Source organism: Leopardus geoffroyi, chromosome B4 (assembly GCF_018350155.1).
Source record: "Leopardus geoffroyi isolate Oge1 chromosome B4, O.geoffroyi_Oge1_pat1.0, whole genome shotgun sequence".
Classification (NCBI taxonomy): domain Eukaryota; kingdom Metazoa; phylum Chordata; class Mammalia; order Carnivora; family Felidae; genus Leopardus; species Leopardus geoffroyi.
In genome coordinates this window covers 73,110,092-73,126,926 of record NC_059341.1, presented here as the reverse complement: position 1 = coordinate 73,126,926, position 16,835 = coordinate 73,110,092, and the positions used below count along the sequence as shown (strand labels likewise).

At 41.0% G+C, this 16,835-nt stretch overlaps 1 protein-coding gene across 2 annotated transcripts in view; it reads right to left on the bottom strand.

Annotated features, from left to right (window-relative positions):
- Positions 1-953: 953 nt before the first annotated feature.
- ANO6 (anoctamin 6) overlaps positions 954-16,835 on the bottom strand; it is a 198,490-nt gene continuing 182,608 nt past the window's right edge. For both annotated transcript variants that reach the window (XM_045464998.1, XM_045464997.1), the window contains 4 exons: positions 15,724-15,929; positions 11,058-11,260; positions 9,468-9,573; positions 954-4,206 (listed from right to left, as the gene is read on the bottom strand). In XM_045464998.1, coding sequence (XP_045320954.1) covers positions 4,000-4,206; positions 9,468-9,573; positions 11,058-11,260; positions 15,724-15,929 — 722 coding nt within the window. In that variant the 3' untranslated portion in view covers positions 954-3,999. The remainder of the gene's footprint in view (positions 4,207-9,467; positions 9,574-11,057; positions 11,261-15,723; positions 15,930-16,835) is intronic.

Genomic DNA, 16,835 nt, shown 5'->3' with positions numbered 1-16,835 from the left:
ATGAACTTCTGGTCAGCCGTTTGCTGAACTTAAAAGACTTAACGGTGAGAATAACATTAGTGCTGGTCTCAAGAGTGTCACATAAGGATCAGAAAAGACTTCTTCCTGTTGGTCTAGTTATAGAGTTTTCCTGGAAGCCCAATGAGATTTAAGCTGGCTAATTAAACAAATCAAATACATACACATATACATGGAATGAGTTAAAATCTGGGTAGGTTGTACAGGATAAAAACATTGATTTTTATAATGAGATGTTTTCTTTTCTGTAATTTCCCTTTCTGTACCCAGGGCCACAGCAGGTTCAGAGCCTTTCTGGGATTATTAACGACTTGCCCTCTCTGAGGGGCACTGTCCCCTGCAATCATGGTTTTAGCATACAGAAGCCAACTTTATGTATTTAGAGAAAAATGCCTCTTCCTCCTTGCTGATGCAGCCTGACTCCGGTGTACCTGGTGTGGTGAGCAGAGGTGGGCTGGTTTTCAGCTCCCACCTGGTCTCAGGCTTGGTATCCTGGGCAGGGCTCAATCCCAACAACTGGTTTTTAGCAGTTGTGGCTGAAAACCCACACCCAATTTTTTTCCCAGAAAAATTGTGTTTTTTTTTTTTTAAATTTTTTTTTTTTCAACGTTTATTTATTTTTGGGACAGAGAGAGAGCATGAACGGGGGAGGGGCAGAGAGAGAGGGAGACACAGAATCGGAAACAGGCTCCAGGCTCTGAGCCATCAGCCCAGAGCCTGACGCGGGGCTCGAACTCCCGGACCGTGAGATCGTGACCTGGCTGAAGTCGGACGCCTAACCGACTGCGCCACCGAGGCGCCCCAAAATCGTGTTTAAAGTAAGTGTAGGCTGTGAAAAATATCATTTACACAAAAGCACACATTTGTTATCTAGGTGATGATTGACATATATATGCTCTCCTTAAAAACATGAAAACAGAGTAGACCACAGTGCTGTTTTTAAAAATGAATTTACTAAAATGCTTATAATTATAAAAGAATATTAAAATGCACAGAAATTCACAAAACATTACAAACTTTACATCTTATGCCACAGTGTATGAAAGCATCATGTATATTTCAGTTCTACTTTCGTTAAGCTGCTCATACATTTTAAGTTTTCAAACATCTTAACATATAATAGGCACAATGAGAAAATGGTACAAGCAGTGTTTCAATAACAGAGCACATTCTGCCCTTCCCCCCCCCCCCCCCCCCCCCGTGAATTAATGTTTTCTGAAATCCAAGATGCACCCACGGATAATTACAAGGGAAGGCATTTGGTGATGGTTTACAAGATGGCTTTGCTTAGTTTTCAAACAAAAACGATAGCTTTCCCTTTCTATTGACACATCTAAAATATTTGAGGGATATTTAAAGGAAAATCTCCTGAGTATTTTGGTCTAATGCTTCAATCTGTTAAAATTCACAGGCATTGCAAAAGGATATACAATGAAACGTTCTCTAGTGGTTAACACTGGGCAGGTCTAGGGCCAGGTATTCCTTTCACAGGGGCACTGTCGCACACCCCCTTTTTCTTGGGGTGCTGCAGCTTACATTTACAGACCCAGCCCAGTGACTGCCTGCAGACACAGTCCCACATTTGTCTTCACACTGACAAGTCAGCACTAGAGTTCCATTAACACTGTCGGTGTCACAGGTGACCCCGGATCCCCACTACCTTGCCGCTTAGGGGACTATTGGCAGTGTCACACGTATTTTCTGCCTTTAAAAATGTAGAGTTTTTTCCCCTCCTGTCCACAAAAGCACATTTTAAACTATGAAGGCAATTTACGAAAGATGGTTTATGAAAAACACACATGCACACTTTTTAAAGTTCTAGTTTATATACAAGGAGATAAGGCAAAAAACATTTCCTTCGCTACGCTCCCATAAACAGTGAGTAGTTGGCAAATCCAACACGAGGAGATAGTCCTGCGCTTCAAAGAGCTGAGGTACGAGGGGCAGAAGTGACGCCACTTCGGGAGCGGTGTCACAGGTGAGCAGGGAAAGGAACAGCTGCACCCAGTCTGGGCGGGACGAGAAGCCGGGACGAAACTCCTTTCTTACTCCCTGTGCAGTCAGAGCGCGTGCGGCCTGTTGTGAGCACTTGTTCACATTGTTAACGTGATCAAGAAAGTTAGTGAAATGTTGTCCCTTGTCCATTGGGACAATGCAAAAGTCCAGGATACTGCTTTATGAATCCTACATAAATAGTGATTTTGGTTTCTGGGTCTGTTTGAACATTCATGGCAGGCACTTAGAATCGTGACCTTGAGTTAAGCAGCTCTATTATATCGAGCCTCTAAATCTGCTCGCTGCAACAGGTTTCCTTTTCCTCTGCTGCTGGGATGGAGTGGCTCGGCTCCTATGGCACTTGGGCATGTAGCAGCACCCCAGTGGGTGGCAGTCCACCCGGTAAGAACCCAGTGCCAGACACCCTCTCTTACACCCGGCACTCCCCCGTTACCAGTCAAGGGTGAGCGGTGCGGCCCCGCGTCTTGTCCGGAGCCTACCAGAGGGCCTTGCACCTGAAAGGCAGTAAAGCACAGTAAAGACTGCTGAGTTGAACCACCTGAAGGCAAGATGTGCGTGGTGCAGGGATTCAGCGGGAAGTTACGTGCAGCTCAGGGAAGGGGTTGTGACCAAACCGCGGCCTGAGGGAGGCTGGAAGCTCAAATCAACACCAGAGTGTCTCTTCCCGATTGGGAGTGATGCGGGTCTACCCCTGCCTCTCTCCTCTCCCCACCACTCCCCTGGTGCGTGCAGTTACAGACAAGTTACTGGGCTGGGAACAAGGGAATGGAGGCTGCAGGGAACCACCTTCACCATGGCACATGCTTTGGTATGCTCATCACTTGGATACCCGGAATCCTTGTGGAAAAGGCGCTCCCCACGCAGGGAACCCCGAGCGCCTCACAATTAGGGCACCGGTTGTACTCTTAAGCGCGTGTGCACAGCGCCCTCATGTCACAGTGGCTGCACAGTGAGCGGTTCCTGGCGGTGCCGGTGATCTGTGATGCTGTACCTCCTGGATCTAATGCATAAAAGGAAACTGGTGGCAAACTGATGGGCTTGTCCTTCTGGACCATTATGTTGATAAAAATGTAATTTTAAGAAACTACGTATCTTTAGAAGAGGTACATTAATTATTCTGGTCAATATGAGTTACAATTCTATTTGAATCTATAACTTTCCCTACTTTTGTCATCTGACTCCCTTGAGATCTGCAAAGCAGTCAACACTGATTAGGCACAGAATGTTCTAAGAGTGCTCCTGGAAGATAAAAAGTGTCACTGCGGATTAGCACAAATACACTTCAGAACCTTGCTATCTTTATTCCGATCCATTAAGTGTGTTTCTCTGAGATGAAAAGATAGGCCAAATTGGAGACGGAAACTATTTCCTCTAAGTGAGGTTTCGTTTTCTGTAGGGATGTGCTAACACACCGACATATTGTGAATTCTTGAGTCTATCTGCCACTTAATATGGCATTCAAACTGAAATTCTGAGTTAGCTATTTTTAATCACACAAAGGGAAGCATGTCTCGTCTTTAACAAAAGTACTGTAAGGGAAAGAGAACTCTGGCACAGATTTGGCTAAGTGAAGAAATGAAACACTGCCTTAAAGGGGACCATGTGCTTGAGAACAGAAAGAAATGAAAATAATCAGACGGAGGGACAGAAATCCATTCTGCTTCGGAACGGGTAGTTTTTAAGCACACGAAGAGACTTTTTCTGTGTTACTGAAATTCAAATTTATCAAAAAAGGGTAACATTTCTGGTTTTCCAGGTGATTAGTTTTATGCACTTCTTGATCTAAGTTTCGCACTTTCCAGTTCCTGCGTGGCTGGCTGAAACCGAAAAATAATCTATATGAAAATGGCAATAGCTAAGACTCCTGTTTGCCAAAGTGTTTTCACTCAGACATCCTCATTAGTGATTCATAATATATTTTGACGGAGTTAAATTCTGTAAAGTGCTTCTCAGAACATAAAGCTCTTATTCTAATTTGGGTCGTAAATTGTTATCTACCACTTCCACCATCCTCTCAGCTATGAGCCCCATATTTTTTGTCACGTCTTTGAGGTGATTCTCGTGAAGAAGCTTTTGCGTTAGGTATTTTTCTCTCTTGATCTTGCTCTTCGTGCTTTTGGATACATCTGGAATTGCATAGGAGATAAAAAATTTCACAGAGTAGATGATGTGCTGTGGGAGAGAAGAAGAAAAAGGTCAGCCGCAACAAAATGGAGGGGAACCCAGAGTTCCTTCCATTGCAGGTCACCTGGCAGCGGGTCTGGACACGGGGCTGGGCATTCTACAGACATATCCAATCTCTCCCGCGCAACGTGCCTCCACCCACGAGCTCCATTGTTACTTTAAAAATTGCAAGAATACTATTTGATATGTAGAAGATAATGTGTCTAATGTCTCTGACACTCACCATGACACCGCCAATGCTGTAGTATTTTTGGAGACGTTCCTTTCCTAGCTCATTCCGGGAGCTCTTCCCCAAAGGTTAACACTACCCTATGTGTGAGTATATCTGTATCATCTTATTTTTGAGAACGAGCTTAACAAATATGTATATATCCCACAGGAATATATTGTTTAGTCTTGTTTGATTTGAGCTTTATAAAAAAGTATGGCAGTCTTTGGAAAATTGTTTTTTCATTTTAAAACTGGTTTCTAAGATTCATCAGTGTTATTGTACATTAACTGTAGTCCATTCATTACTTAATATTCTGCTTAATATTCTCCTGTTTGCATAGGCTATAATTTATCCATTCCCTCATCAAAACGTATTGCGCTTGTTTCTAGTGTTTGTATTAGAGAAATGATGTTGGGAATGTTTGTGCACTTGGATTCTGGAGGATATCTGTGAGAGTTTCTCAAGGGCATGACCAAGGAGTATAACTGCCAAGACTCTAGGTTACATGAATGTTTAAATTTCCAAGATGGTACCAAAGTATTTTCCAAACCAGTTAAACCAGCTTCCACACCCACCAGCAGTGTGATAGTTTCATTTGCTCTCTATTTTTTTAAGTTTTAAAAAATGTTTATTTTTGAGAGAGACAGAACACGAGCAGGAGAGGGGCAGAGAGAGAGAGGGAGACACAGAATCTGAAGCAGGCTCCAGGCTCTGAGCTGTCAGCACAGAGCCCGATGCAGGACTTGAACTCATGAACTGTGAGATCATGACCTAAGCCCATGTCAGATGCTTAACCGACTGAGCTACCCAGGCGCCCCTTGCTGTATATTCTTGACAGCACTTGTCATCAATTTTTTTTTTAAACCAACACAGAGATTATAAAATGGGCTTTCACTTTGGTCTTACTTTACATTTCCCTGATGACTAATGACGTTGAAGACTTTTTTATTTGTTCAGTACTCACAAGTCTCTGACCTAGCAAGGAGATAGATAAGATACAATAAACAGAGTTAAACATAAATAAGTTGTACATGGTGTTAAAGTGGTAAGAGTTTCTGTGTTATAAGGGAGGCAAATTTCATATAGATTTCATACAGATTAGTCTGGATATGCCTCAATGAGCAAAGACTTTAAGGAGGTGAGGGAAACAGCCATGCAGAAATCAAGAGGAAAGACATTCGAAGCAGAGGGAACAGCCAGTGCAGAGTCTATGTGACGAAAGCCTACAGGCTATATTTCAAGTAATGGCAAGGCAGGAGTGGAGCGGGTGAGGAAAGGTGACTTGAGAGTGATAACAGAGCTTGGCTAGACTGTGTGAGGCCTTGCGTGTCACAGTGAGGACTTTGGCTTTTACTCAGTGACATATGAAGGCAGTAGGGAACCCAGTTAGCAGACTGCGGCCCTAAGTCAGGCCAAAAATGGCCTAATTACCAACCTGGTGGTAGCAGCAGAGTTGGTAGGAAGTGTTCAGATCTGTGACGTACTTTCAAAGGAAAAGCCAACAGGACTGTATGTGGAGTAAGTGGGGGGACTCCCAAGAATTCTACCCTGAGCAAGCAGTGATATGGAACTGCCATGACTGAGAGGGGGCAGACTCACTGTGGACAGAACATTTAGGGCACGACAGAGAGAATATTCCAACTGAATTTAAGAGAATATGGGCACTTGGGGCAGTTGATTTATGTGTTAGATATCCAAGCCGAAAGGTCAAGTGGGCATTTGGATTCATGGGTTGAGTTCAGGAGAGAGGTGTTCTGGAGAGATCTATATATCTATATACATATATTGTGAGTCACTGGTATATAGATGGCATTTAAAGCCAACGGACTGCATGAGATCATCAAGGCTGTGAGGAGAGAGAAAAGATGACAACCAAGGAATGAGCCCCAGGATCACTAAGAGAAGGAAGGGACTAGCAATGCAATTAAAAAGGGACTTAAGGTAAGAGAAAAGGCAAAAAAAAAAAAAAAAAAAAGTGTTTTCCTGGGAGCCAAGTGAGGAGTAACAGTAACTTCAAGGAGGAGAGAATGATCAGCTTCTGTGTCAAATGCTTCTGATACATTAGGTAATATGAGGGTGGAGAATATTCGAGATGAGAGGTACTAGTGTGTCTCAATTATGGAAATTATACAGTGAAGAGGCAAACGATGTTGTGGGAAAGAGAGGTTTTTATTTTCTATCTATTTCTGAGGTAGGTAATATTTATAGATAGGTGGATTTTCTACGTTATGTCACCCTGATATTTCTGGGATAAACCAATGTGGTCTGATGTCATCTTTAAGAAGTAGATTGCTAGATTCTGGGGCACCTGGGTGGCTCAGTCAGTTAGGTGTCCGACTCTTGACCTTGGCTCAGGACATGGTTTGTGGGATTGAGCCCTGCATCAAGCTCTGTGCTGGCAGCACAGAGCCTGCTTTAGATTCTCTGCCTTTCCCCCTGTTTGCACGCATGCTCTCTCTCACTCGCTCTCAAAATAAATAAACTTAAAAAAAGTATATTGCTAGATTCAATTGGCCCATTTTAGGAAGATCTTTGATTCTATGTAATGAGTGAGACTGGTTTAGAATTTCCCTTTCTCTTTCTCCTGTCTGATTTTAAGATGTATAAGGAGTTGGAGAGTGTTTCCGCTTTCTAATCTCTGGAGGAAACGAAAACGATCTGTTCTAGGAAGTATGGTATTGCTCTCCTATAAAACCATATGGCCTAGTGTTTTCGTTATGGAAAGATTTTTCAGTAACTCAGAGTTTTGCTATAATTCTAGGTTTACAGTTATCTTCTTTAGCATTTTGAAGAGATTCGACTACTCTCTTCTTCTCACCTCTGTGTTGCTGTTACAGTCTACTCTCACTCCAATTATAATTTTCCTGATCAGTCATCTGTCCTTGTTCTCTGGGCACTTTTACGATCTTATCTTTGGTGAGCTGCACTTCTGTCCCAGTCTGTGGAAGCACGGATTTCTGTATTCTTCTTGATGTCTGTTGTGCTTTCTGCTCTGTTCACAGACACCTGTCATTTATTTGGGAAGAATTTGAGCCATTAACTCTTCAAATTGCCTCTCCTCTATGATCCATGGTTTTTTTCTTCTGTGAATCTTTTGAAAATTGCTTAATCTCTTTTCTGTATTTTCCACTTTCTTCTCTTTTTTTCAGACCTATCTCCCAGTTCATTCTGTTTTCAAACTTCTGTTTAATGCACATGTTAATTTTTTTCATTTCAACTATATATTTTTCAAAATTGCCTAGTACTTTTTTAGTTTCTTATTGTTTGCTCATTTTTGAATCTGTCATTTCTTTGTTTAAACGTGGTCATTCCTTATCTGATAACAGATACTCTTGAAGTTATTGAGGGTCCAAATTAGTTGCTTTTCTTTTTTTGGCTGAATCTCACTCCTGGTTTTTCTTATTTCCCCTGGTTATTGTTGATCTTTGGAAGTTCATATTTGGTTATTTCAATCTGAGAAAAAACTGTGGTCTAAATTGAGGACACTTTTTTCTGCGGAGAATATACACATTTCCTTCTACGATGAGGCAAATTGAGCCCTTTGGGGGCCCCTGGATGAATCCAAGAGTCTCTAGCTCAGCTGGTCCACCTCACTTCTGACCCACTGCTGGGTCTCCTGAGCCTGTAGATGGCATCACTGATAACCGCAATTGTTCTATTTTGACCACCACACCTCTCCCCCTCCTCTTTGTGGATTCTCCTTCCTTCCAGTGAGTCCAGAAGTGCAAAGGACATTTTCTTTTCTCATTAAAAAAACCCTTTATACTCATTTCATTATTAGCTGGAAATCACAGGAGTTAGAATAACAGCCCAGGGGACAGACACAAAGGGGAAGCACAGTGCTTCCCCAACAGGTCTCTGCTCCACAGGTGGCCAGTGGGGGTGGAGGCAGGCCTGGGCATCTACGTGTGACGGGTGGGCCTGGCTGCTAGGGCTCAGCGGTCCTCCTCGTCCAGGGACTCTGAGTCCACCTGCACCCTCGCTCGCTCCCACACTCCCTGGCGGCGTGCGTCCAGCTGGGGGCCCTCCCACATGCCGACATCGTGTAATGGCTCTTCCCCGGAGCCACGGCACGGCCCCTCCTTGAAGTTCTGTCCTTCTTCCTGTTCCTTGTCCTCCCTGCTCTCCCCCTTCTGGGAGATTTAAGCTTATTCTAAATGTCTTGTAGTGAAATGGCCCCTCACGGTATCTAGTCAAACCTGATATCAGAAGCAGCAGTGTAAATACTTTGGCAACTCCATATTTGAATATAAACTAGTGATTCTTGCTGATATAGCAGATACTACAGGAAACCACTGATGCTGGTGAGCTAATGATGAATTGTTTCTTCTTCTGTTGATGTTTGTTTAATAGCTACCAAACAATACTAGAAAAATTGTCAAAGCCAGGCAGGCAGCCTATCCCACACTTTTTTCTTGCTAACAGATTCTCATTTTGTTCAGAGCAAACCAAATACCTCCTGCCCCAGCCTATTTTACTGCTGGGAGGAACCGTGAGCTCTAGTTATTGCCAGTGTGATACAGGTGGAAGTCTGCTCTGAAGGCTTCTGGAAAAGCATTTTCTTTGCTGACGCAAAGGAACAGATACAGCTAGCTTCACCTTTCTTTCTCCTTACTGTCTAGAACACAAATGTGTTCTCTGGAGCTGTAGCACTCACGCTGCTGCCATAATGTGATGTGCCCTGAGAAAGTTTCTCGAGAGCAGAGATCACATCTTAGTAGTCTTAAATAAGACCCTTCACAGTCCATCATGCAGCCCCTGTGCCCCAAATTAAAAAAAAAAAAGGCACTCAATACTGAATTGAGAGGGACTGAATCCCCTTAGCAAACATGCGCTCACCTTTTCAAGCAGACAGCCAATTTCATTTTATTAGAGCATTATGGGCATTCTCATGTTAAATTTGATTAATACATGTCCTAAACTAATTATTAGCAAGAGATAAGAATGTATTTGAAGTCAGAGTTGGCAACATTGAATGCTAACAAAAGGTCTGCAAATATACTACCTTATCGACAATTTCAAAGTAGTCGTCTCCTACCTCCATGACAATGATAAAAGCCAACTTGGCTGCAATCACGTGCCAGTAATAGATGTTGTGTTTATACTCTTGTGGGTGTCCAGGTGGGTACCGGAAATCACGATACCTGGAAACAAAATGGAAGGATATAAGGAGATAATTCTTCTTGACCAACTACTGTAAGCAAGGGCCCATTTCAAAAGAGGTCATATTTAATACAATGCTCTTTTAAGTTGGACATCATATAAATTTTCTCAGAGTTTAATTTGCTGACAAAATCCTGAAATAACTACTCCCGTAATACTTCACTTAACATAAGATGGTAATGATGTATTCCATATGTGAAAACAAACAAAAGTGTTAACGTTTTTTTTTGCCAGTTTCATCCTTGCTTTCTGAAAAGAGTATAACTAAAACGATTCAGTGTATTTTCAGAAACAGGTTTATAAATTTATTTATATAACGTATCCTCAGGCTTCACTCAGCCACACACCATCTCTCTCTGTAAAGAGTAGCACCCATCTGCTTGTTACACTTTTCAAACTCTTGTCCTTATGAGATGTCATGTGCTACTGCTGTTGGTGTCTTCCCTCAGGTAGCACATCTCAAATTTCCTACCTATAATCTATTTGACCTAGAAGAGTCTAACAACTGTTTAGAATTATGTCAAGTAAAAGTAAGCAGATTCGATGTGGGATTCTCAAGGGGCTCTACAGTGTGTAAATTTGAAACACTTATTTGGGGCTTTCTTCTGGTTTCTTGGTTGTGTTGCTGAGAATTTGAACCAGAAAAGGGTTTGAGGAGTTGAGCTAAATGAGTATTTAGAGTCTCTTCTGGGTTAAGACTATGATTTAAAAAACAAACTCTTGGGGCACCTGGGTGGCTCAGTTGGTTAAGCATCTGACTGGTTCAGGTCATGATCTCACAGTCCATGAGTTCAAGCCCCATGTCAGGCTCTGTGCTGACAGCTCAGAGCCTGGAGCCTGCTTCAGATTCTGTCTCCCTCTTTCTGCCCCTCTCTCAAAAAATAAACATTAAAAAAAATTTTTTTAAAGGATTTTAAAAAACAAACTCTATGACCTATAGTGAACAAACTATCAATTAGTGATTTACTTGACATCTACTGACTACAGTTGACCTTACCGGCCATTACAATCAATGCAGAGAGCTCTGGAATACTTTCAGAGAATACTTCTTGGCTAGGCTGAGGTATTTACATTTCTCATTTTTGTATTTCTTGAAGTGAGAGTGATAGTTTGTCATCACTAAATACATCAGGTTGTGCTTGGATAACAGATTCGTCATACCAACTGAATGAACTTTTTTTTTGGAACTCCTTGCATTTCTTCATTTCTAAGATACAAACAAAACTTTTCTCTCGGATCAGTATCCCTGTAATCATTTGAAACCCTCATCTTTATATCATGTTTTATTGTTTCATTTGAAAGTTCTGACCTCTGTCTGTATTAACTTTTAGATCTTTTCCTTTTTTAAGTTTGGCTGAAAAGAAAGCTAGGAAAAAATGTCTCCAGCAATTTTATTTAGAATTACATTACAATAAAAGTCCTTTAAAAGATGAAGTGCATTTTTAAACACGTCAGCAGAACTTGCCTGCATGTGGTATGTTTTTCAAGCCCAGAATATGGATTTCCTTTGCTTCTGTTTTTGAAGTCTGCGATGTTGAAGTAGGAAAGAGTGTTGTTGATGTATCCCTCCATGGTGTAGTGGGTGTGGTCCCCATAGGGAGGGACGGAGAAGGACCAGTAATACACCAGGCGGGGGATCATGTCTGATGTGAAAGCGATGATCATGGCCTATATTGGGAGGAAAACAGTAAGGGGACATTAATTTAGAGCCTTTATAGCTATGGTTAACAAATGTGCCAGAATTATAGTTTCATCAGTTGATTTTTTTTTTTAAAACTGAAAGATTCAGAAACTTTAATTCTTTCCTGTCTAATGGACATAGATAGTGAATGTCCTAAAGTCTTTGAGCAGCTACTTTAAAGAATAGTTACTTCCTCTTGTCTTCAGTGTAAATAAGGGCTGTCCAGAAGTCCACCTACAATTGGAAAGCAAAAGCTGGCAAGTTGCCTGTTTCTTTTTTTTTTTTTTTTTTTAACGTTTATTTATTTTTGAGACAGAGAGAGACAGAGCATGAACGGGGGAGGGTCAGAGAGAGGGAGACACAGAATCTGAAACAGGCTCCAGGCTCTGAGCTGTCAGCACAGAGCCCGACGTGGGCTTGAAATCAAGGACTGTGAGATCATGACCTGAGCTGAAGTCGGCCACTTAACCGACTGAGCCACCCAGGTGCCCCAAGTTGCCTGTTTCTTTACAGCAAGAACAATTGTAGACCATCGTATCCTGGATAACTTGAGTTGCTTGCATATATTATATATAAATTAGATTTTCATAAATTAGAATATTATACAATTCAATCAATCTTGGAACTCTACTAGATATAATTTTCAGCTCTCTTATATGATTTAGAAGACCATTTTGTAGAAGTAATATTAGGGTCAATATTATAATAATTTGGCCTTATACAATTCCTTTGTAGAATTTATAATTGATATAAAACTTATCTTTTAAATCCCTTGACTCTTAAAAATAGAATATAAATTGAATAAAATATATTTCCTTGATCTAATAATGGTCTTCAAATTCATACTTTTTCCCCTAGAGTGTCTTGACTTATTTATACAAGTCAACCCATAGTCTGATTTTAAACTTTCAGTATATACTTATGTATGTTGCTTCATTAGAAAACAAGAATTTTTTAAATTAACTTTAAAATGTAGGAAGCAAGAAAGTATACTGGAGTTATTTCATTCATATAGTCAAATGTATGCCTATTTTATAAGATCTAGTGTCTAGGGGCGCCTGGGTGGCTCAGTCAGTTGGGCGTCCGACTTCGGCTCAGGTCATGATCTCGCGGTCCGTGAGTTCGAGCCCTGCGTTGGGCTCTGTGCTGACAGCTCAGAGCCTGGAGCCTGTTTCGGATTCTGTATCTCCCTCTCTCTCTCTCTGACCTTCCCCCATTCATGCTCTGTCTCTCTCTGTCTCAAAAATGAATAAACGTAAAAAAAAAAAAAAATTAAAAAAAAAAGATCTAGTGTCTAAGCTTCTAAGCTTCAAAAAGGCTAACTGGACAAAGTTATGAACATTATCATAGTTATGTTCTCAAATTAAAGGAATAAATATAGGTCAATTTTAAATGTGGGCCTGTGTCTGGCAGACCTCTATTAGGATGCAAAGCTATTATGAATTACATGAATTTTCTCTAAAATTCTTTAATTTGGGCTTTAAACTCTCCAATGTGTAAAACTGGCTTGAAGGAAGGAGCAAGTAAGGAATATACTTAAATCCATATTCTATGTGAATAAACAAAGTTAAACGATTCAGTCATTTATTGAGGCAGAAAGACAGGTTTTTGGCACAACGTGATTTTTAATACTATTCATCTGAACATGTGGTTTAGATGCAGAGAGACCACAAGCCAACAAACAAGATCTAAGTCAGAACAAGAAAAACAACTAAGGGGCTTTTCTATTGCAAAATGACTCCCACTAGTAGACCAGCTTTGTCATTTCCTCCCAAGTGTGCCTGTGTCTGCTTGTGGCTGGTGGAGGGGGGAGGGGGTAAGGCAAGAATATTTTACTTTACCAGATTTGAATAGTTTAAAATTTCCTGTTATCATTTAACTATAGCTTTTTACAGAATCACCTGCAGATGTGCTCCAGGAAGCTGCACAAATTCCAACAAGGAAGATAATTCTCTTGTCTTCTGACAAGATATTTTTCCTCCTGAATTGAGCTGCTTTGAGACACGCTGCAAGAGTACAAATAAATGCAGCGTGCTTCATTTCCTATGCTGTTCTGAACACAATTTTCCATTTATATCAAACTAAATTAAAATTGGTCTTCAACGGCAGATACTGTGGCCTGATACAACCGTGTCAATTCAGCTTCTTTGCTGGGGACTAGCAGCTTTAAAATGAATGATTCGATGTCCATTCTCATCCCTGGTGGCTATTCTCTTCTTCCTACAGTTAAAAGCTCCCCTATTATGGAAAGTTAGCACTTGAGTGCCCAGTACATTTTGGAGGCACATATTAGGAGTGTGAGGGGATAATTTACATGTTTCATTCTTATAGGCATATATACAAACGTACACAGAACCTGCATCTTGGAAGCTGTAACAAATCCTAATAATATGGGAAAGAAAAGGATTGTCCATCATTCAATCAATGATCTAAAAAGCAGTTTTCCTACAGTACAATGAAACGATGCCTAAATTGTAAGAAGAACAACTACTGGATAAGAACCAGCAGCACCAATTAGCAAGCACGCATGTGCCTGTGTGTGTATACACAGACACATCCACACAGAGTAGACCTAGAAACACAGCCAGTACCCCATCTGTGCTAATGGAGTGGAGCCATCCTGGGGATACTAGGAAAAGGTGCCTGACACAAGCAAACCAGAGTGCTGAGGACTGGGCAGTAAGAGTCATTTGAATTTTCTGGCTAGCTGAAGGTCAAACGCTTTTAGTTTCAAACCTTGTTGCTAAAATTTTCCTAACGTACACAATTCCACGTTCCTGCCTTGCTTAGTGTTGTATAGCATATTTAATGTGACAGATTAATTCCTTCATGATTGTAACACAGTGGACGTTGAAGGTGTGGGTTACTTGGGTGAATGGAAAATGATACAACCTAGCAGTTGGTTTTGTGTGTGTGTGTGCGTGTGCGCAATTTGTAACTTTCTCCAAAAAGGAGGGATAACATACAATTCAGATAAATTGAGAGTTCTTGATGGGTGGTGACAGCTGAGTTCCAGATAACTTGCTTTGTTGTGTAAAACTGTAACCACAAGAATTGTAAAATTCTTGTGCCTTTAGTTTAGATACCTGTTGGAAGTCTACACAGAGTCACTATTACTGATGATGGATAATGATGATAAAACAGCAGCAGCTAACGTTCCATGAGGACCAGGCTCTGTGCATTCCATGCATTAACTCACTGAAGTCCTTGGTCATCCTTCATGGTATATAATATTCTTAAAATACGTGATAGGGAATTATTCAATTTCCAAACAATAAAATGAAGCTCTGAAGTGTTAAGGCCTGGCCCAAGGTCATGCAGCTGGGGAGCTACAATACTGACAGGTGGACTGAGAGTCTGGCCTGTGACTGAAATGTTCCCTCATCCAGAATGTTCCCTAATCCAGAAGACTGACCCACAGGCACTGAGTTCTGTTCTGTTTCTACAGGTGCTTGTGGGAAAAGACTGGGGACTCAGGGCAAGTGTGGCTTAACTAAGAAATGAAAACTGGGATATCATCTTTTGGGGATTGTCAGTGACCCAGGAGTAAAATGGGTAGTGAAATAAGGGAGGAAATAGCCCTAATTGTAAGCATATTTCTAAGGAAAGTGCTCATTCCCCTGATGGGCTGGCATGGAAATTGTTCTCCCTGAAAACTCCCTGCTGGCCTGTGTTTTAAAAAAAAGGGGCGGGGGGGGGGTGGTGCGGGGGTGGGCAAAGAGAAAAGAGAGACTGTTCAGATTGGTCCAAAATCTATAAAGGTTGTTCTGTTCCCTCAGAGCTGGGACACATGCAGGGTATGAGGCTGCTTAGCTAATGACTAGAGGGTGGCCAGCAAAGGCCAAGGGGACAGACGGGGTGGGGAGGAGAGATGGGACCCACCCTAAAGCTCCCCCTCCTTGAAGAACCCTAGGAGACATGATTGGAACACACAAAGTGCATGAACATACTTCATCATCAAATAGTCAATATTTTAAATTGATAGTTTGGAATATATAGTAAAATATGGTAGAAGGATAGTTCTTATTTGCGGGCAGTAATCACTGTAAGTGGGCAGATGTCTATCTCTATTACAACAGCACTATTGTATAGCTCTTTTTATAGTCGCATCAGGATTAAGAGAGTTGGTACTTACTGTTATTACTATTACGATGTTCCTGTTAAATAAAAACGTTAGCAAATGAGCAATGATAGTATCATGGTCACTCTTAGCAACTGCCTCTGTAAGAGCTCTTGACTTTGTAAATCATTAATAAATAATTACAAACAATTAAAAACATTAAAAAAATAATAACAATTACAGTTATAACAACTGTTTTTATACAGATGATAGTACCGGCATCTCCCTCCCATTAGAAAAAAATATCAAACATTTGATTATTTAGGTAGTGACACTAAGGCATTTTGGACTTTTCAAGGTCTTTACCCTGCGAAGCCTATGTTTACTCACATTGGTCACCACAGCCAGAATCGCTATTCCTTGCATGATGGGCTGCCAGGCTCCGATGTCTTGGGCTTTTTCTGGAACCATGCGTCTATACTGGGTAGTCATTTTCCACGCGTCCACTCTTATTTCCAATATATTGTTCACCAGAGCCAACAGGGGGGCCAGTGGAAAAGAGGCCACAAATAAGGTGACGAACCCAAACTGAATAACTGTCAATGGAATGGACACACATCATGGAGTGGTGGATGGATGGAAGGACAACGTATTTTCCTTTACTCTTACAAAGAAAGAAAAAGGCAAACAAACTAAATCCCAAAGAGAAAAGACATCCATGGTAATAACAATGTTCAACAAAAGACAAATATGAAATCTCTGGAAAGAAGACTAATTATAACCAGTTTCTATCACATGTATACACTTAACAGGAATAATAGACCTAAAATCTTTAATCAACTCAAGTTATTTGCTGGTATTAAAGTTGGGACACTCTCAGTATGTTACTCATTCTCTGTTGAAATAACAGAATGTTGGAAGATGATTCATGATTTTGGGTTAAAAAAAGAAAAGGAGTATTGTGGAAGTATCTAACAAGTTCAAAAGAAATAAGAAATGTACTTTTGGGAAGGCTATGTGTAGAGAATGTTAGAGGAAATATGCTGCAAATAGGCAAATGAGCAACCTTCCCTGAGTCTGCAAACGCAAGTTGCCATGTCTTCAGAGAATTTGTAATATTATTACAAATCACAGAAATGTATGTGACAAAATTATCTTAATAAGGCAAGATATAATCCTTCAAGAATTTTTATCTGGAAGTGGTTGCCATCTATGTGGTCATATTAAGTAAATATCCAAGTGAGGGGTTAGAAGTACTTTTCTCCTTGTAATTTAGGTGGCATTGCTATAGATGGGCGGCAGAGATTGGGGCAAGATGTACCACAGGGAGGTAAAGGTTAGAAATAAGGCCAGAGATCTAAAAGAAATCTTTCAAGTAAATGAGTACAGATATGGGACTAAGGCTGTGAATGCCAGGAAGATTTACAGCCCCTTTACAGCTCCTGGTCAGAACAGGGGCAGGGACCAATCAGGCGAGGAAGGGCAAGACTGTGGAGGGGTAT